At 54.1% G+C, this 11,843-nt stretch overlaps 1 protein-coding gene across 4 annotated transcripts in view; it reads left to right on the forward strand.

Annotated features, from left to right (window-relative positions):
* The window catches only part of CTBP2 (C-terminal binding protein 2), a 204,786-nt gene that overhangs the window by 177,527 nt on the left and 15,416 nt on the right, over positions 1-11,843 (forward strand). For all 4 annotated transcript variants that reach the window (XM_006143911.3, XM_014586074.2, XM_006143910.3 and 1 more), the window contains 2 exons: positions 11,255-11,409; positions 11,628-11,772. In XM_006143911.3, coding sequence (XP_006143973.1) covers positions 11,255-11,409; positions 11,628-11,772 — 300 coding nt within the window. The remainder of the gene's footprint in view (positions 1-11,254; positions 11,410-11,627; positions 11,773-11,843) is intronic.

Genomic DNA, 11,843 nt, shown 5'->3' on the forward strand with positions numbered 1-11,843 from the left:
TAATGAGCGGCTGCCGTTGGCCAGGCCCTGGCTCTCCTCAGTCTTGGCTCGTGTGGCTCTGACCTGGTTGAAGCTCAGTCCTCTGCAGCTTCTGAGCCAGCACTCTGTAGGGACTGAGGTTCCCTTCAGTGTCTCAGCAAGCCCTGCCCAGCTTGGGCCTCTAAGGAACAGAGCATTTGGGATGCTCGCCAGAGGCCACCAAAAGGTTGCTTCCTTATGGACAGTCAAGCATTGTACATTGAGTCCTCGGTTCACCCCATCAGGGCAGGTGTCAAGGGCCGAACTGACATGTCCCGGAGCAGGCTCCTTCCCAGCCAGGTCTATGGGTGTGTGTTGGGCCATAGGGCACTGTGAGGAGTCACTGTGGTCCCTGAGTCTGGCCTGTGGAGTCTCGGCCTCATTGTGTCCTTCTCGTCTCTCGTTCTGAAACTGCAGGGGCGGCAAGCTAACCAGAGACTAGAGATAGGCCTTGAGCAGGGGCTCTTGGATGGTTCCAAGGAAGGCAGGTAGGCAGGGTTTTCTTTTTTCCCTGGTGTCACAGGATCATGTTGGACGACGGTTAACACCATGATGATTCATCTTTCAGGTCCTGAGTCCAGAGAGACTCCCCCAGATTAGGATGCAGGCCTGTAGTTCTTGATGTCATAAATCCCAGGCTGAGTGTCTGATGGCGAGAGCTGAGCTCACCTGCCTCTGCCTAGACTGGACAAGGCTGGTCCCTGCTGGGCCTACATGTGCTGCTCTCCGTGGCCGAGATTTGCTGAGTGGATCCACTCTGACAAGGATGTAGGAGTGAGCGATGGGTTTGGAGAGGTCACTTCTGTTTGTACTGTAAGGAATCCTGGGATTGAGTACAGAGCCTTTCGTGTCAGACAGACCTGAGTTCAAGTCCCGACTCCACTACTTGTTTGCTCTGTGACCTTACGTGAGTTCATCTCACTTCTGAGTCTTCAGTTCCTTGTTGGTAAAACAGAAAAGTGCCTCCGGCATACGATTATCTTGAGGATTTATTTATTTAAAAATTTTTTGGAAAGGCTTTTGCTATAGGGCATGCACACACGCCAGAAAGATAGACAGAAAGTGAGAAATCACCCCCCAGAGGGGATGGCCACGCCGCAATCCCTTCTCCATTCTCCTCTTGGGATCTTGGGTACACACGCACACATGTCCGGTGTGAGTTTAAGCCACCGGGTTCGGGGCTCAAACCATGGTCGACTACATGGGAGTCCAGCGACATAGGCATTAAGCCAACTACTGGTCCCTGTCTTGAGGATTTAAAAGGAAACAAAAAAAAATGCAAAGGAAGAGAATAGTAGGCATGAACTAACAAGACTGGCCTTAAGTCATTTCTGTGGTCCACGTGGACAGTGCAAGGGGATGACTGATTCCATCCCTTGGTTATTCCAAACTCGATTTCCGTGTGTGTTCTGGTTCTTGGGTGTTTTGGGTTGGTTTATTGCTGCAATAAAACACTGAAAACCAGTGGTGCCGGCCACATGACTTACAGTTTACAGTGTGAGGTCCATCCCAAGTATTTCCGCAGCTTCCTGGCACAGGTTGGCACGTCTGGTCTGTCTGATTACTGAGACACAGATATGTCTGCTGTCTGGGGCACAGAAAGGAGACCCCTCAGCTGCAGGGTGCTGGGTTTAATCTTCAGATGGGGCTGAGCAAAGGGTGGGCTTTCTTGGTAGTCTTTGTCTAATAAAAGAGGTGGGTTTTTTTTTATTTTGTTGTTGTTGTTGTTGTTGTTATTTTTTAACTATAGGGCACCTGTGCTCACCAGAGAGACAGAAAGTGAGAATTCACTCCCCAGGGGGGATGGCCATGCCACAATCCCTTATCCTCCATTTTCCTCTTGGGGTCTTGTGCATTCACGCACACATGCCCAGCATGAGTTTTTTTTTTTTTTTTTTTTTGAGAGATTTTCACTGTAGGGCGCGTGCGCTCGCCAGACAGAGACATAGAGACAGAAAGCGAGAAATCACCCCCCAGGGGGGATGGTCACGCCGCAATCCCTTCTCCTCCATTCTCCTCTCGGGATCTTGGGCACGCACGCACACGCGCCCGGCGTGAGTTTTAAGCCACCGGGTCCGGGACACGAACCGCGGTCGACTACGTGGGAGTCCAGCGACATAGCCATTACGCTAACTGCTGGTTCCCCCCAGCATGAGTTTTAAGCCATTGGGTTTGCGTCTCAAACTGCAGTCAGCCATGTGGGAGTCTAGCAATGTAACCATTATGCCATCTCCTGATCCCTCTTGGTGGTCTTTCTGACAAATTCCAGACCAGCTCTTGACTTTTAAAGCTGGGCCCTTAAATTCAGAATCTCAGGGTTTCAGGATAGGAGCTAGAACCAAAGAATGGCAGCTGTCACCTTTCGGGAGAACAGCCCAGGACACTTACAGACTGCTGGTCAGCAGTTGGGGAAGGTGAGGTGAGTACCCCCCGGGAGCAGTGAGTTAGCAGGATCTGCTAACCCTGACCGCCGTCAAGAGAAGTTCAACAGGGGCCTGACCTGGGAGCCCCTTTGTCCTTGAGAGGTTTTAGGTTTAGTCTTTGGAATGTCCTGAAGTCCGTCTCTTTGACAGATGTTATGTGAGCTGCCACATCAGGGAAGGGCGAGTGGGAGGCATGGCAGGCAGGACCTCCCAGACCATTGGCACGCTGACAGAAGAGAGCAAGTATTCCTGGATGGTTCCGTCAGGGCTATTTACGGGAGGGGGTTCAGAGGATATGCGTTCCTACCAGAGGAGGTGGCCCAGGGTTCCCCAGCCCTGTACATACCCTGCACTGGGGAACAGTAGGAGTGTCATCGAGCTTCCCCATACAGAGGGAAGCCAATGGATTCTAGCACCTGGGAACACCCAGGCTTGATGTCAAGGCCCCAGCCCCTCCAACTTGCCCTCCTCCCCCTCTCCTGCTCAGGGACCACCCATGGAGTCTGGGCCCCTGAGGGAACAGGACAAGTGGTGTGCCTTACCAAAAATAGAAGCAGAGCTCAGGTCCTTGGCAGCTTTGCTCCGGAACTGCATTCCAGGGCGCCATGTTTGGTGATGTCCCTTCATGGGTCTTTCAAGGCCAGCGAAACTCACACTCACACACACTCAACACACAGCAGAAAGCGTCGCCTCCGGGGCTCGTTGGTTCTTAGGGTAAAGGATTTCACAGGAAAACAAGTGGCCCTGGGGGCTGGTGAAGGTACCCACAAATCAAAACCAGGGCCACTTGAGAAAGCCTGCCCAGCACAGAGCAGCAGGGCGACACCTGGGCTTCCCAGTTGTTGGCGGTGTCAGTGTGAGAGGCTAACAGAACCTTCCCAAGCAAACAATAAAACCGTTCTTGATGTTGGTCTCATCATCGTAGGAAAGGAGAGATATCTGTCGCTTTTCTCCGTTCAGGGTTCCTGCTGGGTACGCTGCGCCTTAAGTGCTGTGCAGAACCAGTTACAGCGACAACACATGCTCATCTTTCTGGGGTGAAAGAAGTACTCCGAGTTTTTCTTCTCTTTGGACGAAATGATATGATTGCCACAAGTGCAGGCATTGGCTTCTGCTGCAGAAGACACCTCACACCCACATGCACACACTCACACACACTAGGTTATTAACAGTGGTCATCACCCAGCAGACCTCTGGGGGCTGGGACCCGGGCTGTCTGCAGCATCAGGCTGTGCGTGGCTGCTTGGGTGAGTTGGTGGGTACCTGGATGCCCCCTGTTTGACCAGCTCTTTGTACTGCTGTTATCTGAGCTACAATTAAGATCTGAGAGCCTCTCCCTGGCTCATGATGACACGTCTTATTTAAGAAGTTAGTCTATTTATCAGGGCATCCCCTACCACACCTCCAGCTGACTGCAGAGCAACCAGCTCAGAAGGTGAGGAGTAGCTTTAAACCAGGTTCCCCTGTGAGGCATGTCCAGCCTTCTGGGAGCCCACGTTGGTGTGGGTCACCCCAACAGTCCAACCCGAGTGTACTCAGTGCCTGGCATGGCCAGCTTTCCCTGTCCTCACTTTCTCCTCAGTGGCTCTGTTGAGATGTAAGTCATACGCCCCTATGAGCCTGTTACGGTGCCGTGCACAACCAAGTGCTTGCCCGGGGGCCTTCCGTGCGTCTGTCGGCCTCTGAGTGCAGTTGTTCTGAGTCTCATCACAGTGATGTAGAAGAACCTGACTGGGAAGACCAGCCTCGCCTTCCTGGTTTCAGTGTGCCGAGGGTGCAGTTGTGGAGAAAACCGAGCAGTACCTGTGGTTGCTCAGACTGCGCACAGCGATTGCTCGGCCAGTGCCACTTCCGGTGTCCTTCGTTCTTCTTTCTTGGCAGCACTCGCTTGGAGCCAGGCACTGTCCTGATCGTTGCTGGTGCTGATTCCTTAGCACCTGGCTTGGGCTAGCCCTTGGACGGGGCTGAGCTACATCATTTTCTGCTGAGCAGGGCCGTTGGTGGGAGTCCAGAGCTTGAATCCGACCCCGACTCACCCATGGGGACCCCCTGGACCTCTCCGCCTGCCTGAGATTTTGTGTCCATGGATGGGTGCAAAGCTCGAAAAGTCCCTGAGAGACAGAGATGCTGACCAACGTCTGAAACCAAGTTCCTGTGACTTGACCCTAAGTGTTAGGTACGGTTTCAAGGGTGACCACACGCAGTCAGAGAGCTGGGTGGGGATACATCGAGTGAAACGAGCACTGGGGAACTCATCAGAATCTTAAAGCCTTCTGACAGCCCAGGCCTTGGGGAGTACTATGCTGGGATGTGACAGTCTCTCCTGTCATTTGGGAAGGAAAAGGGGGTTCCAGCCTCGCATGAGCAAGCCCAGGGTAGTGGAGCCCATTGCTGCTCCCCGGGGGGCCTAACCTGCAGAAGTTTAGGCTTGGAGTTCAGCCATTTCTCTTCAGTATCTCCTATAAAGGCACGTGGGCAGGTCTCCGGGGTTTCTGCAGCATCAGCAACAGGTCTGTCCTGTGTGTGCCATTTGGTCATAGGGCCACTGTGGACTCTGACCACCTCGGCCTAGCCAGGAGGCCTGACTCAGCTGAGCCATCAAGGTGGCCTCACCCTCTCTGCCGCCCTTCATCTTGGGTACTTGCAGCCCTATGGGCTCCATTGCGGGCAAGGCTCAGCCTTGTGAAGGGCACAGCCCCACTTCTGTGTGCCGTTGGTCGGAGCATGTGACGGGAGCAGCTGTTTCCAGGAGGACTCTGTCTCTTGGTGGGGCTGGCCCGGAGGAACACACGCTTCCTTAGAAGGGGCATGAAGTGCATGGAGGTGGTCCTGGACTACATTGGACAGTGTGCCAGGCACAGCTGAGCTCACAGCTGTGGAGGAGGTGGGTACAAACCAAGACACCCACCATGGAACCCAGCCCCTCGCTTTCCCCATACTCCTTCCCAGATGCACCCTTCTCAACAGAATGGAGCAGTTGAGGTTATGGAGAGCCCCCTGGCCATGGGCTGCCGCCCCTGCTGCAGTAGGTCCAGAAACTGCTGCGTACGTGGTCTGTTCCTGGCTTGGAAGGCTTTCGCTTCCTTTCCCTGGGGTGTCCCTACATCTCCTCCTCCCTACACTTAACACTGTTTTCGTAGTGCTGTGACCTTTACATTCGTTCCTTTATCCAGTATAAGAGGGGATTGGCTATACGGCAGGCAGATTTCGACTAGCCTTGCAGGGTAGCTCTCTGGAGCATTGAGGTCAACAAGGACTCTTAAGGCCGAATCCTGGCTTAAGAAAGAGTGCTGGGATCAATTAGCAATGTCTGTCATTAGTGTAGAAATAGAAAAGTGGTCATGAATTTGCATTGCATGGTAGAAAGAGGCTTCCGAGAGCCAGGGGAGCCAGGGAAGTGTCAAATGAGACTTGAAAGGAGAGAGATCTTTCAAGAATTGGGTTTTCCACTCTCAGGGAGCACATACATGTATGTTGTTGAGGTTCAGAGTCAAATTATGGGCTGGACTATGTCCCAGTCCCACAAGCTTGGCAAAGGAAGTGGACACCGCTCTGGGAGAGCGTCCTAGAAACCACAGAGCAAGCTCAGATGGAGCAAGCTCAGATGGAAAGGCAGGTAACAGAAGCAACACTGAGAACTTTCCATGTCAGTTGCATTTTTTAAACCTTAACTTCGTGGCACACTTACCAACACACTTTTGTTCTTCAAAATCACGGCAAACCACCATTCACCAGCATCCTGCTCTGAGGTCTGTCTGGTTGCCCCCAGACGTCCCTCCATTCACCATGCGGGAGCCTTCCTGGGGTCTCCAGAACCTAAGTGGGACAGGCACAGTCACTGCCTTTGCCCACTTTCCAGATCAGCTGATCGTTGAACATTCGCTGTTGTGTCCACACTGCATCTGACAGCTTAGGACCGTTTTACAACTGGGTAAACATGTTTTACAAAGCGAGGAAGGCATCTCTGACCTTGACAGCGGGGGAGGCCTCCACAGACCTCCATTCCCACGTGGGGTTCTGCAGCCTGTGCGGGGCAGATCTCGATGCTGCGAGTTTAATGGCAAGCCTCAGATAGGGCTCACGTAGGTCCCAGCCTCAGTATCTGACCCCCAGCTTGGGCCAGTGATGAATTCAGATCTATATTATGGAAACTCAGGCCTCTGGAATGTGAACTAGTCCCTTATTGGGCCCCATCTCTGATTCCATGTCTGACCTTCCTTCTAGAAATTGGAGTTGCCAGGTGGATTGTAGGACGTGGCCATATAACTGTGGAGTAGGCTGCATTTAGAGAAAGCTTTTCTTAGACTGGCACAACAGGGTCTGTGTGATAGAAGAACAAGGCTGCTCTGGAGAGGAATCTCAGCTAGAGAGGCCACAGGATCCTTTCTGTACCAACCCCTGGGCTTCGTGTGACTAGAGCCACATGACATGCCTCTTACATCTTAGGCCACCTTGCAGGTCATGGAGCCAGTGAAGCATGAATGGTCAGCTCACCAGCACTCTGTAGAAGATGCACTTTGTCCCAGGGTCTTTCTGAGGCCTGCCCAGGCCTCCTGTCTGTAGGGATCTTCTATAGGTACTTCTCTCAGTGTCAGCAGTCAGAGCGACCAGTAATGGCGCACCCAGAGAATTACAGCAACCTCCTTCAGCCCACAGAGGCTGACGAGGCTCCCACTGGGGTTCCACCTGCAAAGCCACTGTCCTCTGACTTAAGAATAAGAACCACGTTTGTTTTCATGATTTCCACTGCTTTGGCTGCTCCTCTCCCCCTTAGTGGGTGCAGCTCCAGGCTATGTAGCTAGCCTCTGTCCTTCAGAAACCCTTCAGGAGCAGGGGAGTGACCGCGTGCAGGAGCGCTATCTGGCTCCTGGCCAGCCCAGCATTGGTGTCTCGAGGCTGCAACAGTGACAGGGTACTCCCATAAAATCTGGTCAATAGTGAAAAAGAGGCCACACTCTACCTGCTGTGTCATATACCATCATTACAGCTGCTTTGCTTTGGGGTAAAATAACGAAGTCCCAAAATTAGCCAGATCATGCTCTTGGGGCAGTTTGGTTCTTGAGCTGCAAGCAGTAGAAACCAGTTCAGGCCACGTGTCGTTTCTACATGGATCATTCTCTTGGAAGGGTGTCAGCTACACTCACACGGTGTCCAAGAAGACTGGGAAGTGGCCTAGAAAGCGAAGGGCATTTTTCCGTGGCAGTCAGCCTCCTTCCTGCCCAGCCACTGCGCAGGGGGCATATCCATTTGCTTCATGTGGATCCCACACCAGACACTGACTCTGACCCTGTCAGCCTGTGCCCACTCAGGAGAAGCACCTCCCAGAAAGAAGTCAGGTGCCATTTTCCAGCTGTGGCGGCATCGAGGCTGTGTGCCCAGAAAGTGGCCAGCGTTCTTCCCGGAGACTACCCCGCCTTCAATGCCCCCCCACCCCCGGGCCTGTGGACTTGGCATTCCCCAGGTCACTGTTAACCAAACTCCTGCACCCCCTGGCCTGGCATTCTTTGTTTTCCACCGAGTGTCACTACATGCACAATTACTCATGTGCAGCTGCAGCACTAAGAATGCCAGGCCCAGGGATGGACATGAGCACTGGCCTTGAGCAGGGCACTGTGCATTCCCAGTGGATGGACGTGGCCCTCCTGGGTCGAGGCGAGCCGGAAAGCAGTCAGTAATTGATGCCAGGGGAGTATGCTGAGCGTCCTGCCCTACAGAGTTAGTGCGGGCCAGCTGTCAGCAGTGTGGCACTCAGCGTTGCTCTGCTGTGTCCAGGTGCAGCTGGAGTTGTCTTGAAATGGACCGGGCAAGTTGACGGGGAAGGAGAGGTGGTTGAAAGAAGAGGGCAGGTCGCCTTCCTTGGTTGCACCTCCCTGACTGTTAAATGGACACAACAGCAACATGGCAGGATTCTTGTCAGTCGGGGTTTGCATGGAAAAGCCTTTAGCCGTGTCTAGTAATTGGGAGTCTTTTTTGTTTGTTTGTTTATTTGTTTTTATCATAAGCCCAAGTTTTTAGGAAATCTTCATTAAGCAATGTGCCTTGGGCTTTTCCTCCAATCCCATGACTGTAGAGGAAATAGATCACCCTGCCTGGGGCACCAGGGACCTGAGGACCAACCCCTGCATTCGTACCTTGCTTCCCATAGTTCGTTAAAAGGCCGTGTTCCAGCCTAAGGTATCTGCATCTTACTACTGTATCCTAATATGTTCAAAGGTATTTGCATGTGGGCAGAGATGGTGGCACAGTGGTAAAACAATGCTCTATGGGGCTGAACCACATGGGAAGGTTCCAGATACTCAGGAGACCTCCCTGAGTATGCCAGGCACACACATCCCGTGATCTAGGGCTGGCTAAGGAGGATCACGGCATCAGGATCTTGTTGAGAGTTCTGTCTGTCTGTCTTTCTGCCTCTCCCTCTCTCTCTCTCCTCTTTCTGAAGAAATAACCTTTAAGAAATGATTGCATTGGGAACCAGCAGTTAGCGTAATGGCTATGTCGCTGGATTCTCATGTGGTTGACCGTGGTTCGCGTCCCGGACCCGGTGGCTTAAAGCTCACGCCGGGCGTGTGTGCGTGCGTGCCCAGGATCCCGAGAGGAGAATGGAGGAGAAGGGATTGCAGCATGACCATCCCCCCTGGGGGGTGATTTCTCGCTTTCTGTCTCTGTCTGTCTGGCAAGTGCACGTGCCCTATAGCAAAAAACCTCTCAAAAACCTCCAGAAGCACTGGAAGTGTCAGTGAGCGAGGGGTCAGCAAGGAAGTCTATGTACAGCTCATCTGTCTGGTATTTCGTGCGGTCTTCTAGGTATTCTACCCAACTCAGGATGACAGGTACTAGGCGGGCTGGCTTAAATTTGACAAGTTCCTTCTGGGGTTGAGGGAGCATGTGTAAGGTGGTCTTTCTAGAAGACCATCTTCCTGCCTCCTGGCAGTGCTGAGGGTCTTCAGCAGCCCCCCACAGGACTCCCCTTGGTCTCTGTACCTCCTACCGGACACAGAGGAATCTTGCCCACTCTCACTCAGCCGTCTGCCCAGCACCCCACCCCGGCACGGGCTCCTCTCAGCAGTACGACCCCTGTGCCTCTCTGTGTCCTGCCTCGCTGTAACTCTGACTTGCAGCTGGGATCCAAGCCGCAGACCTCAGCCAGGCAGCCAGAGCTCACAGAACAGCCTCAGCTGCATTCAGCATATCCAGCCTGCAGGAGGAGGGCAGAGGGCAGGTTTTGCCATATAGGAAGGCAACCAAAGTGGGGTGGGAGTTGATCGCTAGGCAACCTGGAGTTTGTTACCCGGGTAACGCATCCTGCATGGGTGCTGTGGATGGACATCTTGTGCGATGGCTTCTCAGCCCCTGCAGACACAGCGGAGGGCTCTAGATTTGCAGCATCGTGCTGGCATCGTTTTCTTGTGTGGATACTTTCAATTAACAACTGGAATTCTTCATTGTAACTATGCTGACTGACTGACGAACCCGCTTGCCAGCACCTCCAGTTGTGTTCTTACCCATGGGTGAGACCTCCTGGGGGCAAGTGCTTGCCTGCTCTGTCTGGGACCAAGATCCCCACCCTGAGAAGTCCCTCCTCAGATGTCAGAGCAGAGGCAGGGAAGAGTCTGTCGAAAGAAAGAACTTTCTAGGGTTTGGGCATTTTATCCATTTCCCAGCAGAAAGTGCCAACTGAGGCAGGAGCGCTGTGCCTCAGTTTCCTCATCTGCTAAAGGAGATGGCTGAGATGAATTGAAAGGCTGATGACTTTCTGTGTCAGATTCCCGCTTCCTCTCTTCCTTCTGCTTGGTGAAGTGGAGGTTTGGTTCTGTCTAAGAACAGCATCCTTGGCCCCTAGGAGAACCTTCTTCTTGTCATGGTGGCCTTGGGAATGGAGGGCTGGAGTCCAAGGGCCATTTGTAGCTGCTTTGTGGGACCAATTGGCCAATTAGGCCAAAGGAATATGAGCTGAGGGCTCGGACCATCCAACAAACGGTACCGTCGTACCCTTGGCCCCGTTCCCCACCCGCTGTGTAGGTCATGGGCTGTGAGGACACGGGGTTGTGTTCTCACCCTTGCCTCCTAGGCACCTTCCCTGCTCAGTTCTACTTGTTGGGGTTCGGATTCCCTTGCATGACCTGCTCTGGGCCTCTGGTCTTGAGGCAGCCGCAGGAACAGGCTAGGTGCACACGAGCCTGCAGTGTCTGAGCACCAGGGCTTGGCATCTGCTCACAGGCTGGGAGAGATTCTTCACGTCCCAGCCTGGAGTGGACAGACAGTCATGTGTGACTCTGCATCCACAAGAGGTGGCCTGCATCCCCCGGCTACCCCAGCTCATTCTGGGGCCAGGACAAAAGTTTTTCTCTGCTCTATGTTCAAAGAGATGATTGTCCTGAGCTGTTGCAGCTCTGGTGTGGGACAGTGAGCCCATAGCATAGCGTAGTGAGTGGCAGGGTCTGGGGGTAGAGTGTCGACATCCGTCCCGGCCAACCTGTGCAGTCTCCCCTGGAATGTGGAAGGGGGATCTCTTTGGCCACTTCTTGCAAAGCATGTGGCTCACGGGTATCGAGCCCTGGTGGTCCAGAAAACGGCATGCGTCTAGAGCCCTTTGGGGTGGTTCTATAGGGGAGGTGGGGCCACGAAGATACTTGTGGACTCCTGCTTACGTTGGCGGGAGCCTGTGCTCGCCACCTCATGGTCACACAGCAGCCAAGTGATCCAGGAGCAGCACGTGTTCCTGGCAGGGCCCCAGGAGCCCTTCCCTGAGGGCACAGGCCAGACTCACAGCCACCACTTCACCCACCCCCCACACCTTCCCTCCCTCCTCGCAGGTATCCGCCCCCAGATCATGAACGGCCCCCTGCACCCCCGCCCCCTGGTGGCCTTGCTGGACGGCAGAGACTGCACCGTGGAGATGCCAATCCTGAAGGACCTGGCCACCGTGGCCTTCTGCGATGCACAGTCCACTCAGGAGATCCACGAGAAGGTAGGCCCACCCTGCCACACCTGGTCCTGCCAGCTGCGGGGCCTCTCTGATCTCCCCCTCTGTTATGTCACCCAGATCACCAGCAGGCACCCCCAAACAGCTGGTGGCTTTTCCCACCAGCGTTATCTGCCTCCAGTTGAGGAGCAATGGGGCCCCAGGGGATACCCGGTGGCTGTGTGCAGCAGGGGCTCTGACCTGGGCTCTGCTTCCCGCCGCAGGTTTTAAACGAAGCCGTGGGTGCCATGATGTACCACACCATCACCCTCACAAGGGAGGACCTGGAGAAGTTCAAGGCCCTGAGAGTGATCGTGCGGATAGGCAGCGGCTACGACAACGTCGACATCAAGGCTGCCGGCGAGCTCGGTGAGTGTGCCCGCACGAGCTTCCTTGTGCCCACGGGGCTCCGAGGGTGCCCGCAGGAGCTGCCCCGCGCC

This window comes from Tupaia chinensis, unplaced genomic scaffold (assembly GCF_000334495.1).
Source record: "Tupaia chinensis unplaced genomic scaffold, TupChi_1.0 Scaffold000113_1, whole genome shotgun sequence".
Classification (NCBI taxonomy): Eukaryota; Metazoa; Chordata; class Mammalia; order Scandentia; family Tupaiidae; genus Tupaia; species Tupaia belangeri.